This window comes from Neolamprologus brichardi, chromosome 5, assembly GCF_056152115.1.
Source record: "Neolamprologus brichardi isolate AB-2024 chromosome 5, ASM5615211v1, whole genome shotgun sequence".
Taxonomy (NCBI): Eukaryota; Metazoa; Chordata; class Actinopteri; order Cichliformes; family Cichlidae; genus Neolamprologus; species Neolamprologus brichardi.
The window spans coordinates 36,400,961-36,422,616 of NC_142108.1; the positions used below are offsets into that span (position 1 = coordinate 36,400,961).

General features: G+C 48.7%; 2 protein-coding genes across 2 annotated transcripts; both read left to right on the top strand.

Moving 5' to 3' along the window:
* Positions 1-582: 582 nt before the first annotated feature.
* pcif1 (phosphorylated CTD interacting factor 1) lies at positions 583-7,904 on the top strand. The gene is made up of 16 exons (XM_006801866.3): positions 583-686; positions 2,085-2,238; positions 2,314-2,438; positions 2,511-2,636; positions 2,836-2,969; positions 3,036-3,193; positions 3,352-3,499; positions 3,751-3,834; positions 3,916-4,015; positions 4,105-4,264; positions 4,344-4,513; positions 4,700-4,786; positions 4,861-5,045; positions 5,123-5,216; positions 5,294-5,469; positions 5,560-7,904. Exons 2-16 carry the CDS (start codon positions 2,112-2,114, stop codon positions 5,891-5,893), a joined length of 2,208 nt encoding a protein of 735 aa, XP_006801929.1. The 5' UTR covers positions 583-686; positions 2,085-2,111; the 3' UTR covers positions 5,894-7,904.
* A 1,935-nt stretch (positions 7,905-9,839) lies between these two features.
* dnttip1 (deoxynucleotidyltransferase terminal interacting protein 1) lies at positions 9,840-16,253 on the top strand. Its single transcript, XM_087841163.1, has 13 exons — positions 9,840-10,139; positions 10,585-10,655; positions 11,726-11,822; positions 11,900-11,998; positions 12,117-12,176; positions 12,244-12,300; positions 12,374-12,429; positions 12,509-12,551; positions 12,712-12,770; positions 12,882-12,942; positions 13,071-13,142; positions 13,710-13,765; positions 16,010-16,253. The coding sequence occupies exons 1-13, from the start codon at positions 10,056-10,058 to the stop codon at positions 16,116-16,118; spliced, it is 924 nt and encodes a 307-aa protein (XP_087697289.1). The 5' UTR covers positions 9,840-10,055; the 3' UTR covers positions 16,119-16,253.
* Positions 16,254-21,656: the final 5,403 nt, after the last annotated feature.

A 21,656-nucleotide genomic window follows, 5' to 3' on the forward strand; every position in this document is an offset into this window, starting at 1 on the left:
TGTCTGTTCAAGGGTACCTGGTCGAACTTCAGTTCTCCTCTGTCTGCGCTTCTCCAACAGCGCACTCGCAGGCAGCAGCTGCCCCGCCCCTCAGTGTCTGAGCTCGGATCATACCAATATTAGGGGGGATTTACGCACAGTCGTAAATTCCCACAGTGTGCACTATGTGCTTCGAATATTGTGTGTAGTTTTTGTTTTATACAGTTGTCAGCCAGGCATCTAACTAAGCCCAGTAAGCCACTCCCCCGCTCCGCCACTGGTTATTATAAGAGTTAAGTCATGAGATTTAAAGGCTTGACAAATGAAGTGGCCAGCTGGATCACACTTGCTGAGCAAAACATATGTTTTAAAACAGCCACGCCACCTGAGTTCTGTGCATTATTAAATAAATTAGGGCTAAAATGTGCCTTTGAGGGCATCACCCTCACGTTCATTGATGTGTGTGTGTGTTAAAACTCTTTGATGGATGTTTTTGGTCACATCTCTCGGCTTTCAGCGTCTTTGACCTCTTCAACATGGCGCCCGCAGTGGAACACCTCGGGACAGGAAGGAGGTCGGGCGCTGCGCCTGCGCAGTTGCTCTGTCCGGGTCCCTGTAAAGATGTCTGAGCAGGCGGGGAGGGAGCGGAGCGGAGGACCCGAAACAACGCGCAGAACCCGCAACTGTCCGCGACTTAACCGGCCAAGGTAAGCGCCGACGGTCCCGCGGGCCGGCTCCGGGCGCACCGACACGCGGCGGAAGGTGTCAGCTCCCGGTGGGGGCTGGACAGCGGCGCGCGGGGCGGCCCAGCTCGGAGCACGGAACAGAAATGTTAGTGAGGGCGCGCGACGCTGTGGCAGGGGCGTGTCCGCCATCTTGTGAGTGAAGTGGCGCCTGAACAGCCGCAGGTCTCTGAGCCTAATGGCGGCTAACTGCCGATGTGACCGCGCGAAGGTTCCGAACCCGACCTTTACTGAGCGTGCTGCCCCGCCTGACCCCACCGCAGAGCCGGACCGGCCGTCACCGCGTGTCCGTGTCGGTCCCGGGCTCCCGAGCAGCCGCCGCAGCCTTTTGTTGTCCTCCTCCCCCTCTCTCCCTCCTCCCTGTTTGTTTGGGAAAGCTGCACCGCGCATGCGTGTAACCATGGCGCTCATTTCTGCGTGTAAGAAAACACGATCAAACGTGTCGACAGCGCGCTAAAATCTGTCTGAGCCCATCGATCATTGTGATCAGTTTAATCACTGATCGGCTGTTTGCTGCCGTCTGACGTCAGCGCGCCACATTAACCCGCGGGAGCGGAGCAAGCACCGAGACCGCCACAACACACACGCACACAGATGCCTGAATGCACGCACGCGCCAACACACCTGAACGAGCACCTGTAACGCTGATCAAACTAGAGATGAGTTTGTCTGATCTGTATGGCCCTCTGAGCAGGGCTGGGTGTGCTCACTGATTTTCACTCGGTCACTAATATCCTGATCATTTATCAGCACATATTTTTACATCTGTGTATAAACAAAGCTGAACTGAGACAGGTGTGAGCATCACAGCAGACGCCTTTGTGTCAAAGTAACTGAGGATAAAACAAAAAGCCAGCAGCAGATTTTCCTGGAATAACTTTTTATAGCAGATAATGTTAAAAATATTCAGAAACTGAAGAAAACGATGAATCAACACGTGAACATTACCTGATGCTGCTGAAGGGAAGCAGAGCACACTGAGAGCGAGCGAGCTGTGCAGGAAGTGTTTTTTTTATCCTGGTGGAATCAAAACAGCCAAAGTCAGAGAAAACTCGTGACCATCAAACGTGAAACGTAGTTTGGATCTTCTGTTGCTGCTGGTTCAGTCAATTTTGGTCTGAGAGTGACGAGATGTCGGCTTTCAGCCCCGACGGCGTGTACGTGTCGTGAACCATCCTCGCTCTGTTTATATATTTTTACCTGCTCGTTAATCGTTGCTGTTTGGCGAGTGTTGAAATGAGCTGAGATTCTGGCATTTCTGTCAAAATACATTTATATTTCAAACCGATACCATTATTTTAAAACCTCTGAGTGCAGCTGCACACCTGTCTGACTCATTCTCACCTGTGTTTTGTTTTGAAGGCACGTGATGTCATTCTAACTGCCAAGATGTCCAATGACAGCCAGGGATTGGTGAAGGGGGAGGCGGCCATGATGCTGGCTCCCTCTGGCTCCGCCTCATCTCAGGGACCACCCCTTTCTCCGTCCACTGCCTCTAAAGCACCTGAGCTCCCAGGTACGCTCGTCTGCCTCTTACCTGTCCCACCCACCGTACTCCACCCCGATTACCCCCTCTCTCTCTCCCCCCCAGATGAGTTGGTTCAGGCTGGATGGTCCAAGTGTTGGTCTCGGCGGGAGAATCGGCCATATTACTTCAACAGATTCACCAATCAGAGCCTGTGGGAGGTGCCAGTGCTCGGCCAGCATGATGTTATTGTGAGTATTGCCTGTGCTGATCATTTACAGTTATTGATTGATGTGCAGTTATTGATCGATCTGTGTCTGCAGTCTGATCCTTTAGGTCTGAACGCGGCTCCTGCAGAGGGCGGGGACAGTAACCTTGGTAATGGTCAGAGGAAGAGGAGGAGCTCTGAGGAGCAGGGGGGAGGACCTAACAGCTTCAAACGTGCTAAGGTAAAACGGAGTCCTAGGTTGGATGAGCCAAAAGATGCTCTGCTGTGATTGGCTGACATGCTGACCTTCATGCCCGCTGTTACATTTCTTATGCCACGATTAGTAACCTGACAACCAATCACAGCAGAGTGCGAGCAGACTGACGCGTGATGCTCCGAGTGCAGGTGAGCGAACCCTGACCAGGTCTGTCTGTTACCAGGTGGAGCCGACCACGCCCATCTCTCCCAGCACTCCTGGGGTCAAACCCTGGAGCTCCGCCCCTGAGGACAAACAGGCCCAGTCCGCCACACCCACCACACCGAGCCCCGCCCCCGCGCCGTACAGACCAGCTGTGTGAGTACTGCACGTTGTTTTGTTTTGTTTTGTCGAAGGACCTTTTTGATTGGTCGGTGTTTTCAGGATTTACTGGGACCTGGACGTGCAGACCAACGCCGTGATCCGAGAGCAGGCCCCCGCCCGCCACCACCTGCCCCCCCACCCCGAGATCGAGCTCCAGCGAGCGCAGCTGGTCACCAAGCTGAGGCAGCACTACCACGAGCTGTGCCACCAGAGGGAAGGTATGCCACACGTGCAGTGTACAGGTAGCTCCGCCCCCACAGGTGAGAGGTGGAGGGAGGACACATCCTCAGATAGGGCGAAGGTCAAAGGTCATCAGAGACTGGCGCTGTCCCGAGTGTGAATGTGAGCTCTGACCAGGTGTTGGTTCTCTGCTCAGGTATCGATCCGCCCCGGGAGTCCTTCAACCGCTGGCTGCTGGAGAGGAAAGTAATCGACAAAGGTCACGACCCCTTACTGCCCAGTGACTGTGACCCTGTTATCTCCCCGTCGATGTTCCGAGAGGTCATGAACGACATTCCCATCAGGTGACTTTAAAATCGAGTGGCGTTGGCGTCTCGTGCTCCTGCTGTGAGGAGAACATGAGATTTGAGTGATAAATGTCTGACACTAGAAACAGACTGAACTTATTGATCAGAGATCACGTGCAGATTAATATATTGATCAGAGATCACGTGCAGATTAATATATTGATCAGAGATCACGTGCAGATTAATATATTGATCAGAGATCACGTGCAGATTAATATATTGATCAGAGATTGGTTTGCGTGTGGCAGGTTGTCTCGCATTAAGTACAAAGAGGAGGCTCGGAAGCTGCTCTTCAAATACGCTGAAGCTGCCAAGAAGATGATCGACTCCAGGTAGGACCAGCTGACCCACTGCTGAGATTATCAGGTGGGCCCGCGCTCTGACCTCTGACCTCTGACCTGTCACCCATGCAGGAATGCGAGCCCGGAGAGCAGGAAGGTGGTGAAATGGAACGCCGAGGACACGATGAACTGGCTGCGCAGAGATCACTCCGCCAGCAAGGAGGACTATATGGTAACCTGTGACCGTCGCGTCATCTGTACTCGTTACGCGATTGGTTGTAGATCACCTGTTCAAGTCGCCTGTCGCTGGTGTATCTGCAGGACCGTCTGGAGCACCTGAGGCAGCAGTGCGGTCCTCACGTTGCCGCCGTCGCCAAAGATTCTGTAGAGGGAATCTGCTCCAAGATCTACCAGCTGTCTGCGGAGTACAGCCGCCGCCTGCGCCAGACACACCTGAGCCTGCTGCAGGACCCGCCCACTGGTACACTTCAGTCCTGTGTGTGATTCACCTGTGTACCTGGCTGTCTGAGCCCACAGTGTTCTGTCTCTGCATGTTTCAGAGGCGTGTGCGTCCCCGCCGCAGTCCCGCCTCGTCTACTGTTACCCGGTGCGTCTGGCGATCCCGTCGCCGCCGCTGCCTCGTGTGGAGCTTCACTTTGAGAATGACATGGCGTGTTTACGCTTCAGAGGAGAGATGGTCAAAGTTAACAGAGGACACTTCAGCAAACTGGTCAGTAGCCCCGTGGTAATCCGATTACCTTAAAAATTGTAATCCGAGTACATAACTAGTCAGTACCTCCGGTGTAATCTGTTTACTTTTTACATAGTAATACAAGGACTCAAAAGAGTAATCAAAGTACTCATCAAAAAGCTGGTGAGTAACGCATTGTAATCAGATTACTCTGTCTCGCTGCAGGAGCTGCTGTACAGGTACAGCTGTATAGACGACCCTCGCTTCGACAAGTTCCTGTCCAGAGTCTGGTGCCTCCTGAAGAGATACCAGGTCAGCTGACGGCGTGCTCGCTGTTTACCTGCTTCATCAGCTGCTCAAAGCTAACCAGGTGTGTGTGTGTGCAGGTGATGTTCGGCAGTGGTGCTAACGAGGGGAGCGGCCTGCAGGGGGCGCTGCCGGTGTCGGTGTTTGAGACGCTGAACCGTCAGTTTGGCGTTTCTTTCGAGTGCTTTGCCTCGCCGCTCAACTGCTACTTCAAACAGTTTTGCTCCGCCTTCCCTGATACCGACGGCTTCTTCGGGTCCAGAGGGTGAGGTGACACAGCTGGACGCTGCACAGTCGGTCCACTCTCCCTGTCCCAGCGTAACGATCTGGCATGTGTTTCAGGCCCTTCCTGTCCTTCTGTCCGGTCAGCGGCTCGTTTGAAGCCAACCCGCCGTTCTGCGAGGAGCTGATGGACGCCATGGTGACGCACTTCGAGGTCAGTACTAGTCTCTGATCCGGCCTCTGAAAGGGACTGTGATCCAGGGTTTCTGATCCGTCTCCTGTCTTTCTCAGGACCTGTTGGACCAGTCCTCGGAGCCTCTGTCGTTCATCGTGTTCGTGCCTGAGTGGCGTGACCCCGTGACTCCAGCTCTGACTCGCATGGAAGGAAGTAGATTCCTGCGTCATCAACTCAGCATTCCCGCCTACGAGCATGAGTACCGATCAGGGAGTCAGCACATCTGCAAAAGGTACTCGTACTACTGTAATGCTAATATTGTGTACACTGAATCACTCTGATTGTAGTAGCCTAATACTCTGATTACTTTATATATTTTCAGGGATGAGATGTACTACCGGGCTGTACACGGTACTGCCGTTCTCTTCCTGCAGAACGACGCCGGCTTTGCGAAGTGGGCGCCTACTCCAGAGCGTCTGGCCGAGCTGACGGCAGCATACCGCGCATCTTCCACCCGCATTTCCTCCTTGTCGTCCCCTGGCCCTGCCCACATTTCTCCTGGAGATAGAGACTCCGCCCCCAAAACATCTGATAGGACACAGAGTAACGTATTGTCACCCGGTGGCCACGACAACAACAACAACAACAACAACAGCAGCGGTGATAGTGGCAGCAGCAGCAGCAGCAGTCCTCGAGACAAAGCATCCACCGTGTAGGCGGGGCTTGTGGAGGCCACGCCCTCTCGCCTGTTGGACAGTTGTTTCAAGTTTTGTTTTCTGACTTGTCTCGTTCAGATTGTCCTTCACCAGCACCTGTAGCAAATGTTTATCCATAATGCCACATGCCACCAGGGGGTGGCCGAAGCCTGAATTAGCCCCACCCTCTGCTGGCTTTAACCCCGCTCTGTTGTGATTGGTCAAAGCTCTGGAGCTTTTTTATTTTTAAAATTTATTTTTAAACTTGCAGCTGATTCTTGTTCAGCTGTGGCTTCTGTTGTTCAGCAACAAACATCACAGCCAATCAGTGAGCAGCGACTTGGAGCTCCAGCAATAACCCCCCCTCACCTGTAATGTCACTTGTGACCACGGAGGACTCTGGTCCCCGCACCCATAGGGCTTTCTGATTGGTCAATAAGGCAGCTACTGTTTCTATTGGACAGATCTTTGTTTTTCTGGGGTTTGATTTTGTTTTTTCAGTCCTGCTTCTGGCCCCGCCTACTTATAATGGCCCGGCCAGTCAGTGTGGGGAAACGGACTCATGAGGTGGAGGAGGTGGAGGATTAACAGTTAGGTGGAGGAGGTGGAGTCAGATTCAGACTGTTGCTCGGAGACAGACGCCTTAGAGTGCGGGGTCACTGACGCTGAGGGGGCGGGGTCTCATGTAATCAAACTGACAGACATTTGTGTGAACGCGACAGTTTTTTGTCATTAACGTCTTTTTTTTTCGGGTTCATCGAACGTTTGTCAGAAAAATTAAAGTTTTTTTTTATTTAAACTTTTGGGAGTTTTCTTGGTGTTTTTTTTATTTTATTTTTAAGTGTTTCAAACATTTTTACCCTCTTTTCTGCTCTCTGGCTCCTCCCACTCAGTAACCTGACACTAAAACAAATGTTTGTTCTGGGATTGGCTGGCTGTGGCCCAATGAGGCGTCTGTTTCCGGGGCTGGCAGCAGTGTATATAGTGTATAGCCTGTTGATGTTTTAATTTAAAGCGCCGGTGTGAAACCAAAGCGACAAAGCTGCGATAGACAGACTCCTCCTCCTCACATCGTCTTCATCATCATCCGCTGTGCGTGAACTATTTCGAAGATGTTCCTGACCCTCAGAGCGAGCGCCGCCATTCTTACGTTCGTCTTCCCGTTCAGCACGAGGTCATGTGTTTCGTGCCGCTGCAGCTTCACTTGTTTGGTCACGTTAAGAACGTTCGTCACGGCTTCGACATGTGACAGTAATGTAAAGCACCGCAGGACGCCACTCTGTTATTGGCATCAAACCCTGACATGAACTGTCTTAGTCACCGTTGTGTGATGGCGTGCATTTAAATGCTTCCCTCGCCATCACACAAAGGTCACTATGAAACTTTTTGCAGTTTTCTTGGCGAGCCGAACCGCTCACAGAGATGCCATCATAATCTGTGTCCACGGGAACAAATGCACCAGGAGAAACGTGACGCAGGACGCGATGGAACAGCGGATTTTTACACGTGAACGTAATTGTCGTTGTGACACTCGCTCACATGTAAGGATTAACGCGCGTGTGGTGGATTAACTCCGAACCAGGAGTGTGCACGTGAGCCGCGCACTGGTTCTTTGATGTCACAGTGAATACTGAGCTGTGATTGGCTTGCTCTGGCAGCAGCAGTGAAACGCGCACACGATGCTCCGGTGATGCAATCAGAGGCTCATCCACTGGGCCCGCCTCCATAGGTGTGTGTCCTGGTCATAGCTGCGTCCATGTGCCCAGTTACTTGTGCACAAACTCCAGGTGTTTGTCAGAGGGCGGAGCTAGAAGTGCTGATAGCTTAGCATAGCACAAAGTCGCTAATGTTGCAGCTGCAGACATCTCACTTCATCTGTCTCACCTGCTGGCTTCACTCTTTGACTGTCTGTGATGTAGGCGGCGGCTCGCCAGAGCCTGGCTGTAAACAGGAAGTGGTCCATCTTGTTTGTTGGCCCCTCTGCAGATTGTAAATAGTGTCTGTACTCCAGTAAAATCTGAAACCAGTAAAACCAGTGCTGTTCCTCTTTCTGCTACAGTCACATGACCTCACACAGTCACACCAGTGTAAATGTTTGTAATCTACAGTAAGACCATCTGCAAGTATTATTTGTCGTTTCTGTGTGCTGACAGTTTAAACTTCACGTTGGTCAGTGTTACACTCTCACCTGTGACGTCACCCCGGAGTCTGCCTGCCGGGCGCCATCACCATGAACAGAATAAAATGGCGGGTTTTCTCTGAGAACACGGTTGGTGCACACGGTGATGACATTTTGATGCATTTATTCTTCGTCAGACTGCACAGCAAAACAAACTGCAGTAATCGTCTGAGTCACAGCTAAGATGCTTTCCTATCCTAGCCTCCTATCTTCGTATACCTGCTGACAGCACACCTGTCCACGTTTATGATTTGTCCTAAGCTCCGCCTCCTTCGAGTGAATGCGCTGAATGACCAGAAATCCTGAAATTCATAGCACAAGGCCCAGAGGAGCAGGTGAGGATAAGCTGATGACCCACCTTCTCTAGAGAAGCTTCTGACTGAAAACGCTGCCGAGGCTGCTCGATCCCGCGGACCTGACGTCACATGTGTTCACAGCCGTTACGCACTTTTACAGCTCGTGCACTTGCATTAAAGCGGAGTTCAGTGATATGACGACATCTAATTTTAGAATTTGTATAATTTTAACATTTCGTATAATTTTAGTATTTATGTTTTATAGCAGTTTTACAATATGTTTGGTGCCTGTCAGTATTTATCTCCTTTTTACATTGTGCTCAGTATGACGTTAGTGAGTCACGTGATGACAGCGTGTGCTGTGCCTTACGGCATTCACACGATTGTGTTCCTGTTTCTCTTTAAACTTTATTATTGCTCCGTTTCTTTGCTGCTTAACTACTCCCTCAGTTTTCATCCGATTTTCACCGTTCAAAATTTAAACTGTTCTGATTCTGCTAATGCCAGATATCTTTTGGTGCTCATAGCTTTTATACCTTTTGAAATATTAAGCTTTTTATGCCATTTTTTGGCCCATTTTGATCAATGGGACCATTCTCAGCTCTTCAGCAGCTCCTTCACGTTCAGCAGAAAGTTCAGCTTTTTCCACCTCTTTTCAATACAAGCCTCTTCTGCTCCGGTTTGGCTCAGTGAGATGAGTAGCCGCCTTAAGACCAGGGAGCGCAGGTTCGAATCCTACCTGTGTCCGATGCTCCACATCTTCTCCTCTTGCACTTACTCTGCCCTTTTAAATAAAGCAGTTTTAGGCAAAGAGATAAGCTTCTACACCTCTTTTCAGCAGATAGTTCTGCTTCTTCTGCTTTTTTCAGAGTGCACTACACGGCATTCACACTGCATTTTCGCAGGAAATGCAACTTTTTCTATTTTTTTTTTAAATTTGTATTTAGAGGCACACCTGTTCAGGGCTGAATGTCGCCACTGATTTCTATAACTGATTCGATTCAGTCAGTCACAAGTATTCTAATTCTGATCATTTATCAGTACATATTTTTATATCTGTGTATAAAACAAAGCTGACACTGTGCTTCAACAGAGGTGTGAGCATCACAGCAGAGGCCTTTGTGTCAAAGTAACTGAGGATAAAACAAAAAAACAGGAAGCAGAAACCTGGCCTGACTTCTTATAGATAACCTTACAAATACAAATAACCTTAAAAATATTCTGCCATAGATCAAAAACTGAAGAAAACCATGAATCAACATGTGAACATTACCTGATGCTGCTGAAGGGAAGCAGAGCACACAGAGACAGAGCTGTGCAGGAAGTCTGATTTTGTCTTGGGGGAAAGTGTGACGATGTTTATCAGATATGACATTATTCAAACTCAAATCGATTTTTAAACCCACCCCTACACCTGTCTGCACAGGTGACCTCCTTACAATCACAAATCCTCCGGAAGTCAGTGCTTTTATTGTGAAGCGGTGACAGGAAGTGCGGTTGTATTCGGTTTTGCCGGAAGTGGAAGAAGCAGCAGCGAAGTTTCCGGGAAACAGACAATAAACAGGCAAAGTGGTAGCCACGCATCGATTATTGTTTGCTGAGTGTCAGTTGATCGTCGGTCAGCTCGGGGCAGTAACCGTAAACACCTTTACAGCCGCTGATTGCCGTTAGCGCGGTCTTTGGCCCGGTTGGACCCGGATCGGAACAGATGGGGGCGCACCGCAGTGACGGAGGCCGGGACTGGCTGCAGCAGGACGGGCCGGAGCAGCCGGACCACCCGGAGCAGAGCCCGGTGAGGCCGCGAGCCACCGCACAAACATCCGGTCACACGACACCGTGAATATTTTTTCATGAAAGCTGGTGACGTCACGGAATAAGCCTAAACACGGGGGTTGGGGTAACTCCAGGAAATAGACGGAGCCCCGGCCCCCGCTTTTTGGTGTGTTTTTGTCAGAGTTGGCTCTCAGGTGGTTTGAGTCACGTGTCTGCTGTCAGGATAAGCCAAACACCTGCGCAGTTGAAAGTAATCTATTACTCTATAGGCAGCAATCTTTTACTATATGTTAATGTTTGTCGGGAAACACAGGTGCGCTTCACCTGAACACCTGCACACTCTGTTTTCTAAATAACGTTGGGTTGAAAATGTCCTGGTGTGCTCACCTGTTCAGTGTCCTCTGCTCTTACCTGTTCACACGTCATACAGTTACACTCATCTCTGTGTGTGTGTGTGTGTGTAGAAGCCGTGGAACTTGATGATCAAACACAGACAGATCCAAAGACGAGGACGGCGCTCTCACATGATGGTCAGGTAAGTGGACCGTTGGATCTGATTGGCTCGTACTTCCTGTGATGGTTGTGGCTCTGTGCTATGACGAGAGTGCAACATCCAGGATATGTTTCTGTTGGCTGGATCCACGTAGCCTGAGTTTGGGATCAGGATTGGAGGTCACACGAAGTTCACAGGGGGTTTCTCCTGCACGTTCACATGAAAGAGGCGGGATTTTTGTGATTGTGACCAATCGCAAACTGGCATTTCATGTCTCACATCACTGTTTCTCCACAGAAAACGATCCCCATGAGCGCCTTATCAGTAAAATGCAAATGAGACAGTTGTTCAGTCTTTTGTGGCACACAGTAAAAATCGTGCTTCTAGTTAATAGTTTTGTCACTGAGCGCGCTCACACTGCTGTCTGTTTGTAAGGTGGCGGCTGCACATCAAAGCTTCCTGTCCCACAGCCCGATGAAGGAAACAATGCAACGCAGGGTTTGTGCTTCATTCGGTTGGTTTATTAAAGTACGGCCTCTTGTGAATCACAGAACGAGTGGAAACGTCCCGCGCTCCTGACAGCAGTCGTTTTTCTGTATGGCGCCATACAAATCTGACCTGGGGTCAGCTGGTGCAGTGCAGGATCACATATTAATGCTCGAAGACCAAAACTGCCAACAGAAAACAATCAAGAACTGAAGCCGAGGTGATTTATCATTGGTTACTGATGGTCGTCAGGGAAACACAAAGACATTGTTAAAATCCTTAGACCCCTCCCACTGTCACCGCAGCCGTCCGAGGCTGCTGACACTATTTTCTGGAGTGCTCGTTGATCAGTAGGAAGTGATGTCGTACTTGTTGATCTCTGATCTGGATCTTAACCTGCTCTGGAGCAGGTGAGGTTCACAGTGTTAGTTACCATGGTGATGAAAGCCAGGCTTCGTAGCGCAGACCTCTGAGCTCACAGGAAGGGAAACGTAAACGCGGCCATTCAGTTTGTTTTTAAAAAACGTTATCAACAACTCTCAGACGACAGGAGTCCAGGTGTGTCAGGGTTTCACCTCGAGCTGACGCAGACAGACCTGCTCACCTGTCCTCACCTGTCTGTGCAGCTACACGGATCCTCAGGTGTCCATGGACCTGCTGCGTGCCGTGCTCCAGCCCAGCTTCAACCAAGACATCATGGCCGTGTTCAGTAAATATCAGAAGGTTAGCAGTCGCACTAAAAGGGGAGGGGGTGGAGTCATTTGGTTTGACCTGTGCGAGCAGGTGTGTTTGTGTTGCAGTTCTTCGAGAAGGCGGCAGAGAACGTGAAGGAGAACGTTGGAGACGACATTCAGACCGATCACCTGATCAAGGAGGCGTGCAGGAACGTCCTCGAACACGTGAGGCATTCTGATGCTGACCACCTGAACTCACCTGACAGGTGTACCTGTGAAGCCGGATTAGTTAGTGAGCTGTGAGTGGAAAGCCTGATCTGTTTCCCTATGATTTCATCTCCAGGCCAAGCAGCTGTTCCCGGAGGCTGAGGTGAAGAGGGCGGTGCCAGAGGCGATGATGAAGGTAGGTGTCGGAGCAGGCAGCTTACCTGGGAAGGTCGTCCCGTGCCTCACCTGTTTGTTTCCCGCAGAGGCAACGAGTTGCTGATGACGACTGCAGCCAGAGAGGAAGCCCGCTGCACAAGAAGGTAACTCCACCCCCCAAACACACACACGCACACACGAGTGCGATCACTGACTCTGATCACTTCCTGTCCTCAGAGAAAGATGCGTCCGGGTCCCGTGGCCTCATCTGATCGACCTCTGACCTTCTCTGTGTGAGTATCTAATAGGTGACATCATCGTCAGTGCACAGGTAGATGAACACACCTGACCGACGTCCATCTGTGTCCTCAGGGTGAAGCCCAAGTCTGAGCCCGTCAAGAAGGAGGGGCCCAAGGTGAGTGGTTACTGACATCATCATCATCATCATCAGACCCAATAACACGGTGGCAGCGACCCAGTGTGACCCGATGGGGGCGCTGTGCTCTACAGCGTTCATGTCGGGGGTGTGAAGTCGCCGCTGTGATGATGTCACAGTGATGCTGTCTGTGTTTCAGTGGGATCCGTCCAGACTCAGCGACAGCAGCACGTTCGTGCTCGGCTCAAGAGCCAACAAGTGAGTCCGCAGAGGCGCCGCCGACAGGAAACGGCATTCACACAACACTCAAACGTTTACACGTAAACCTCCATAACAGCGCTACAACATGATGTTGTGATGTCACTGCAGGGCGCTCGGAATGGGCGGGACCAGAGGACGAATCTACATCAAACACGCCGACCTGTTCAAGGTAAGATGCTGCATGATGTCACAGGAATCTGACATCTACGTCCATCTTTGGTATACAGTCTGTGGTCTGAAGACTGTGTGTGTGTGTGTGTGTGTGTGCGTGTGTGTGTGTGTGTGTGTGTGTGTCAGTACGCAGCTGATGCCAAGGATAAGCAGTGGCTGGCAGAGCGACACCACATGAGGGCGACAGGAGGGAAGATGGTGAGAAACTATGAGACGCGTCGTCTGTGGCTCGCAAATCTCTAAAGTTAGAAATATCCTGTCTCAGAGTGACGCTGAAAAACTAGTTCATGCATTTATTACTTCCAGGCTGGACGACTGTAATTCATTATTATCAGGAAGTCCTAAAAACTCCCTGAAAAGCCTTCAGTTAATCCAAAATGCTGCAGCAAGAGTCCTGACAGGGACTAGAAAGAGAGAGCATATTTCTCCTGTTTTGGCTTCCTGTTAAATCCAGAATTCAAAATCCTGCTCCTCACATACAAGGTCTTAAATAATCAGGCCCCATCTTATCTTAATGACCTTGTAGTACCATATCACCCTATTAGAGCACTTCGCTCTCGCTCTGCAGGCCTACTTGTTGTTCCTAGAGTATTTAAAAGTAGAATGGGAGGCAGAGCCTTCAGTTTTCAGGCCCCTCTTCTGTGGAACCAGCTTCCAGTTTGGATTCAGGAGACAGACACTATCTCTACTTTCAAGATCAGGCTTCAAACTTTCCTTTAAAGCATAGTTAGGGTTATGCTAACCCACTTCCTGTGTCTTGCTCAGGCCTACCTGCTGATAGAGGAGGACATCCAGGATCTGTCCCGCAGCGATGAGTACAGGTAAGTGCGTCACTTCCTGCCTCCTGCTCTCAAGAACTTTGCTCAATGGTGAAGTAAAGATGTGAAGGAGACCTGATGACGACTTTCAGCCCTTTCCAGCTTGTTCTGTCACGGCCCCGTTTTGGGGTTTTCTATTAGTTGGTACCAGGTGCTTTTTTTTTTTTTAAGTACGTGGGATCAGAAAGTGTGACATCAACAGACTGCATGTCACTGATTGGCTAGTTGGTGCCATCACTTGAAGAGTCATGGTGGCGTGTCCTTCACACAAATCAAAAACACCGTATTTAAAACCCGGCAACGAGGGAAACGCTGCACAAACCAACACGAGACTCCTGATTTCTCAGGTCAGGCTCTGGTTGCCCTGGTGAGTCTTTAATTGGTCGATGCTTCAGTTGCTCACTTGGAAGTTCAGTTAGGGCTGGATCAGGTGACCCTGAATCCTCCCTTAGTTATGCTGCAATAGGTCCCATGATGCACTGGGTGTTTCTTCTTCACTCACTATGTGTTAACAGACCTCTCTGCACTGAATCATACTTGTTAGTAATCTTCCACATAGAGCAGGGCGATATGACCAAAAATATTTATCACGATATACGTTTGAAAATTTGCGACAACGATATAATTGACATGAGACAAAACACTTTAACACTCCTCAGCTTTATTAGTGCAAAAACCCATCAATGTATTTTCACTTAAACAAGCAGCTGTTTTTATCTGCATTAAAGTTATATAAAAATTTAACAATGCAAATGCAAATTCCTGTCTGACAGTTGAACAAAAGGCATTTCCAGTGGAAACTGGCCGACATATCCTCAGCATAACCATGTATAACATCCACAACACTTAAAAAGAGGTCATACACACACAATACGGTAATATTATGTTGAAGCACAGTACGTATCACTCCGCGAGGCTCCGCCTACGATAGCCGTAATGCTCCAACAATCCATCAAGCGGTGCGGCTTCGTAGCTTAGCAAAGTCGTACTGAAACATCTGACAGATGTTCGAGCGCCGTGCACATAAAATCGTCTCGAGGTCAGTAAACACAACCAGAGTTCATACATAAGGCACACGGGATTATAAGGGGCTCTGTCGACTTTCAGAAAAATCAAAGGATGATTTTAAGTGCGCCGTATTTTCCAAACAACACGGTAATAACGACGGCCCGCTAGCATGCGCTACCAAAAATAGTGCTTTGTTGTGTATCTGACGAAAGCTAAACCAGTTCCACACCAGTGAAGCTGCAGCATTTTTACAAACCAGTTCAGCTTCATCTGTTTCATTCAACGATCCACTTTCACTCTTCTCGTTCTGTGTCGCCGCCATGCTTTTTCCACCATGTGTGTATGTAAACAAAGGCACTGTGCATGCGTGTTTTACCCAAATTCTATCTCCATGTTTCATTTTCTTATCGTTGCCCAACATTACACTGTGAGCGGTATGATATGGCCCCGCCCTACTGCCACAGCATGTCTTTATCCTGTCTTCCTTCTCTCACCCCAACCAATCACAGCGATGGCCCCGCCCCTCCCTGAGCCTGGTTCTGCCGGAGGTTTCTTCCTGTTAAAAGGGAGTTTTTCCTTCCCACTGTCGCCAAACACTCGCTCATTGGGGGGTCAACTGATTACTGGGGCTATCTCTGTGTTATTGTCTTATGATATAAAACACCTTAATGGTGACTGTTGTTGTTATTTGGCGCTCACACCACTCTGACTGATATCAGCTGATACGTATTGATCAGAGGCGCCGATTTCAAACAGACTCGATCGTTTTAGTTCAGTAACAAGTCTGACCTGTGTGTGTGTTTGTGTGTGTGTGTGCGTGTGTGTGTGTGTGTGTGTGTGCGTGTCTGTGTGTGCGTGTGTGTGCGTGTGCGTGCGTGTGCGTGCGTGTGCGTGTGTGCGTGTCTGTGTGTGCGTGTGTGTGCGTGCGTGTGCGTGCGTGTGTGTGTGCGTGTGTGTGTGTGTGTGTGCGTGTGTGTGTGTGTGTGCGCGTGCGTGTGTGTCTGTGTCTGTGTGCGTGTGTGTGTGTGTGTGTGTGTGCGTGTCTGTGTGTGCGTGTGCGTGCGTGTCTGTGTGTGCGTGTGTGTGTGTGTGTGTGTGTGCGTGTCTGTGTGTGTGTGTGCGTGTCTGTGTGTGTGTGTGCGTGTGTGTGCGTGTGTGTGTGCGTGCGTGTGCGTGTGTGTGCGTGTCTGTGTGTGTGTGTGTGTGTGCGTGTGTGTGTCTGTGGTGCGGTGCGTTCAGGGACTGTCCGGACGTCAGGATGGACGAGCTGAAGCCGTTCTCGGTTCCTCAGTGGATGGTGGAGAAGATGCAGAGAGCCATGGAAGCTCAGAGAGACGCTGACCCCTGACCCCTGGCGCCCCCGTAGATCTGTAGTAACCACAGATTAAATAAGAAATGGCCGTATCAGAGTGCAGGACGGCGATCATGTGACCAGTTGTTTTTGTTTGTACCGTTTTTAAAAATTAAAAAATGTTTGAGTCTTTGAGGTGTTTGTGTCTGTTTATGTGGTTTAAAAACAGTTTCAAGTAACAGGAAGTTGATCAGGGCTGAGCTCAGCCTCAGACTGTACGAGCACTCACGCTACACACAGAAACATTTTCACTTTCTACAAGCTGGACAGTCAACGAGCTCCTTCCAGTTTAAAGAGTCGTGCTGACAGATGTTTCTGTCACAGCAGCTTTTCTTCATCACGTAGAACAACAGTTAAATAGTTTCACTGGTTAAGATCAACTCGTATGAAGATATGGAGAGTTGCTGAGGTGAGGTGATGATCAGGGGCAACAATAAGTTACTCCAGGACGCTTTAGAGTCACAATGACCAACAGGAAAAAGGTGATGGGCGGTGTGACGCTCGTATGGGAGAGACGTCCAGAGGGTGGGGTTCTGTCCTCAGAGGTGTAGCGGCTGGTGTGAGGGACAGAAAGCACACCTGGCTGAGGCCGCAACATCTGACACAGGTCCTGGGGGCGGGGCACTGACAGAAGGGGGGCGTGACTTAACCAGGACCCAACGGAGATTTGTGAGGGTGGGTGTGATGGTTTTTTTCTAGGAAGTCCAGAAACTTGTGGCAGAGGTCGGGTAAAGTGAGAGAGGCGATTAGGAGAGGTGGGAAGTAACTAAGTACAAATACTTTGTTACTGTTCCACCTGGATTACTGCAGTGGGATTTACACCGAAGCCCTGGAGAGGCTCCAGTACGTCCAGAGCTTAACTGGCAGGTTTGCAACATGCACAAAGTACAAACACTTTGTTACTGTAGAGAAAAGACAGAGAGCTTCACTCAGAGATGGAGGAAGATAAGAAAGAAGGAGAGGAAGAAGAGAGCTTAGATTTCAAAGAAGGATGCTCATTTAAAGCTCACATGGAAGTCCTCATGTTTCTAAATCTGTACGTGTCACATGATGTTTGTTCATAAAGCTGCTGCTAAACAAACTGAGGCAGACTCACGGTGTTATGTAAAGGCTGCAGGATGAGGTTGCTGCCCTGTGATGGGTTTGAAGTAAAGACCAGTGTGACGGCTGCACAGCGGCTTCATGCTCACAGTTAGCTTCATCAAGACTCCTTCACTGAATTCCACCTTCATACCAACTTTATAGTAAACAGCATAAACAGCGTGCTGTCAGAGTGGAGGATGGACTCAGGAAACATCTGCTCACATCTGGATGGATCCAGGTGTGTACACCCACAGAGAGCAGCAGGTCAGCTGATCACAGCCAGTAGACATGACTGAGTCTGTCCCCACACTGAGACGCTGCAGCTGATGGTGATGTGACTGCACATTGTTCTGTTCAGAGGCAAAGCTCCACAATGGAGGCAACAGGAAATAGAGACGTTTTTATTTCCCTTCTGATTCAAGCTCAGTGTAATTTAAAAAAGAGACTAACACTTGTATCCATCTACTGATGTTATTGTATTATTACATTAATGTGGCACAGACTCAGCACAGACTCAGCTGTGCTTAAAGAGCTACTTTCTTACTTTGAGCACATTTTAGAGCTGGTACTTCAACTTTTACTGTTTTTAACAGTAGTATCTGCATTTCTACTGTAGTACAGGATGTGTGTGGTTTAGCCAGCTGTGAGGATCAGTGAGGAGCAGAATGAAGGTTGCAGACGATACTCTGATGTGCAGCGAGAGCAGGAAGCAGGTGGAGGCATCCTCTGGAAGAGAATACATAACAACGAGCTGTCTGATTTATGGTGACCCCCTCAGAGTGTTTGTTTTTGTTTTTAACCTTTATTTACACATGCAGCCCCACTGAGAGGCATTGTCTGATTTAAAAGAGACCTGTTAACGTTCCCTGAGCTCAGCTGCTTCCTGGAACAGGATCGTGGTCCGAGAAATGTTTTGGTGGGATGAAGGAAACCTTCATCACGTGAAGCTGAAAGTATAAAGGGCCCCTCCCAGACTGTTGGAGAGGGTGTAGTTGTGTACCCCATCAGTACTCTGATGGTTTCCCACAAACATAGAAGTCTGTGCATTACAGCAAACTAAAGATGAAACCGGCTGGAAGGACAAAAACTCAGAGGTTTAAAGAATTCATGTTCATTCATCTTCAGTTTAAACCAGAGGAAACATCTACGACCTCCTCCAGAGCTTTCAGGAAGCTCTCAGGAAAGTTTCTACTGATCACCTGAGGCCATCGTTATCTGGTGTTTTTGGTTTTTTACCCACACGTTGTTAGTCACTCCTCCCACCTCAAAGTCACTGAGTGTAAACTGTCTGATTCCTGTAAATGGAGAGCCAACAAAACCAGACAAGCAGCTGCAGGTAAAGCAGGAGCAACACCTGAAAGACCAGAAATTCAACGTCACTTTCAAGAAGTGAAAATGAAAGTGTGAGAGCTGCAGGCGAGTCCTGTTTGGACTTCCTGCTCTGACTGATGTTTACACGTTTGGTACATCCAGAAGTACTGAAAACACCATCACGTGACCCAGCCGTCTTAGCCAATGACAGGCCAGTCTCCAGCCTTCTTCTGAGCTCAAAACTCTGACAGAGTTGGTGGTAAAACAGCTTACGAGGGGCAACGAGGCAGAGCAGCCAAAGCAAAGAGGACACAGGCAAAAAAGTGTCTTCAAAAAGGGTTTTCTTTATTTTAACCCTCAAAAAGTCCAAATTTAACGCAATTCAAAAACAGACTTAGCAGGCCCATAAAAGAGGTCGACTAAATATAACTCCACAGTTTCCAGAAACTTAAACAAAGTGAGACACAACTTAACTCACAAACTGACCTAATTACAAAGACACATGAGGGTCGCTTCTATAATGATTTGGCCAAACCATTTACACACAATAGGGGGGAAACACAAACACACTAATATTAACTAAGCACAGAATAACCCAACTAAACCTAAAACAGCTCCTGGGAAGCCCAGGGTTGGTCCTGCTGAGCAGGCATTTTGTTCACAGAGTCCTCAGCCTTCTGCCCAGACAGGAAACAGCCACCGCCCACACCAGGTAACTCAAAGAAAGAGAAACATAATTAATATAACAAAACATTTTAGAAAAACCACACAATGTTACTATGTGTGCGCCTCATAATATGATTGATGAAGCAAACTGCAAAGCAAACTAATAAAGTGAAAATGGAAATTTACCCTGTGTGGCTGATGCCATCACAGAAGTATAGCTGAGAAAAACACACCAGCTGCTAAAGATCAACAAAGAGCTTCTGACCATAAACAGCAGTTCTTCTAAACGAGGACGGAAAAGAGAAGTCTCAAAATTATTTTCAAAGTCAATAAAAATCTGCTTTAGAAAAACAAATTAAAGACAAGGAAGGAAGCTGTGTACTGGTTAAAGGGACCCTGATAACGTAGAGTGATTCAGTACCATCAGCCTTTTTCATTGTTTGTTCATTTTGTTTTTTAAATACTCTGAGCGTTTGTGTCCTGGTTTGACATTCATCCTTCAAGTATGTGAGGCTGTGAGCTGAAAGGGGAAAGGCTCTTGACTTTGTAGTGCCTGTTTATTGCCATGTTTATGAAACTTAAATTTTCATTTGGAGAAATGTTAACATGTGGTCATTTTTCATACATGTATTATGAAACACACAACTACATATTAGTTTGTTTGGTTTTTTAGTCTTAGACGACCAGTGAAATACAAGAACATTCATGTTTGAATGTCAGGGGCGATCGTGGCTCAAGAGTTGGGAGTTCGTCTTGTGATCAGGAGGTTGCCGGTTCGAGCCCCGGCTTCGACAGTCTCGGTTGTCTACTGGTTGCCTACTGGTGGTGGTCAGAGGGCCCGGTGGCGCCAGTGTCCGGCAGCCTCGCCTCTGTCAGTGCGCCCCAGGGTGGCTGTGGCTACAATGTAGCTGCATCACCAGTGTGTGGATGTGTGTGTAAAGCACTTTGGGGTCCTTAGGGACGAGTAAAGCTGTACAGATGCAGGCCATTTACCATCTTTAATATTAAGTACACTTTTAATTACGTTCAGTTTACAATATGAAGTAAATGGAACAACATTTTGGATTAACTGACGTCTATATTTCAGTTACATGACCAAGCATGTCAGTGTTATTTACTCAATATTTTCATGTTTGTGTAAAACTACAATTATTCATTTCAACTTAATATGTTTAAGCTTTAGTTATTCAATCGATCAAGTATATTGATCAGACTGGTTTCCAATCTACTCAATATTTTAAGTGTAAAAGTGTTGCCTCAAAAACTTTAAGTAAATGTCAGTTTTGGTTTTTAGAGCGCAGGTGGAGGAAACTGGATAGACGCAGCTAAACGTGTGGTGAGGGTGTGCTGGGAACACCTGGCAGAGGTCTGCGAGGTCTTCACACCTCCATCAGACCTTTGACAGCTTTCTGAGGGACACTGAGGACATTGAGTCCCAATGAACCAGCTTCAGCACCTACACTGCTGAAGCTGCTGCAAGGAGCTGCGAGGTACTCGGTACCTGTTGTGGTGGCGACCCCCGAACCAGACAGTGGACACCGGAGGTGAAGGGACCCACCAGGCTGAAGAAGGCATCCAACAGAGCTGAGTTAGCCTGAGGGACTTCGGACACAGTCAGTGGTACCGACAGGCCGAGCAGAGCGTAGAGATAATATCAAGGTTTGTTTTGGCAGAGGCAAGAGACCTGCAGTCAGACAGGAAACTCTGCAGTTACCTAAAGGAGGAATGGCTCTCCCTCAAACTGAAACAGTACTTCCTACATGCCCAGTTAAGACTCATATACTGACTAGATTATGTGGCCATTTTATGGCAATACCAGTAGACTGTCCGCCTGGCACATGGGACATGGACACCACGCTGAGAGAGGGATCGTCACGCTGTAGTGTGTTTGATTCCACACAAGAAGAAACACAGAGAGAAGCTTCAGGTGTTCAGGAGACGACTGAAGATCTCAGAGTGTTTCACAAATCTCATATTTAGGTAAGACGGACTATATTCCTCTCTGGGAACATCATGGCTACGGAGACATTACCTACGTAGACGTATGAAGCATTGACTTTTGTCTCTGGATAATACACGATGCAACATTAAGGACCAGATACTGCATAGAGAAGAGGAATCACAAAAGGCAGACCCGACCACGTTTCCACTCAGCATCTACACACAAACGGCTGCAGCTGTGCAGCTCGCAGCCACACTAACAACAACACTACAGGACCCAGTTCAGCCTTTCAGCCGGCGAGGATTGTCGCTGCCGCTCAGGTGCGCCCCCTGCAGCGCCTACTTCACTTACCTGCTCCAGCTGAACAACATAACATTTTGATAGCTGAGATCACAGAGAGAGAACTAAATGGTGCCACCTCCAGGCTGAAAGCTAGAAAGACACCTGGAGGCTTTCCTTCAGAGTATTCTGGAGTTATTACCATGCCCACTAAAGGCCTGCAGTGCACATCAAAAATGCCTCCTTCGTGAGCG

Excerpts from the sequence above, each read along its gene's own strand:
- pcif1 (XM_006801866.3), top strand. The coding sequence starts at position 2,112 with ATGTCCAATGACAGCCAGGGATTGGTGAAGGGGGAGGCGGCCATGATG. Across the intron at positions 2,439-2,510 it reads TCGGCCAGCATGATGTTATT|TCTGATCCTTTAGGTCTGAA; the intron begins GTGAGTATTGCC and ends CTGTGTCTGCAG. Across the intron at positions 4,514-4,699 it reads GAGGACACTTCAGCAAACTG|GAGCTGCTGTACAGGTACAG; the intron begins GTCAGTAGCCCC and ends GTCTCGCTGCAG.
- dnttip1 (XM_087841163.1), top strand. The coding sequence starts at position 10,056 with ATGGGGGCGCACCGCAGTGACGGAGGCCGGGACTGGCTGCAGCAGGAC. Across the intron at positions 12,177-12,243 it reads TGCCAGAGGCGATGATGAAG|AGGCAACGAGTTGCTGATGA; the intron begins GTAGGTGTCGGA and ends TGTTTCCCGCAG. Across the intron at positions 12,771-12,881 it reads CTCGGCTCAAGAGCCAACAA|GGCGCTCGGAATGGGCGGGA; the intron begins GTGAGTCCGCAG and ends ATGTCACTGCAG.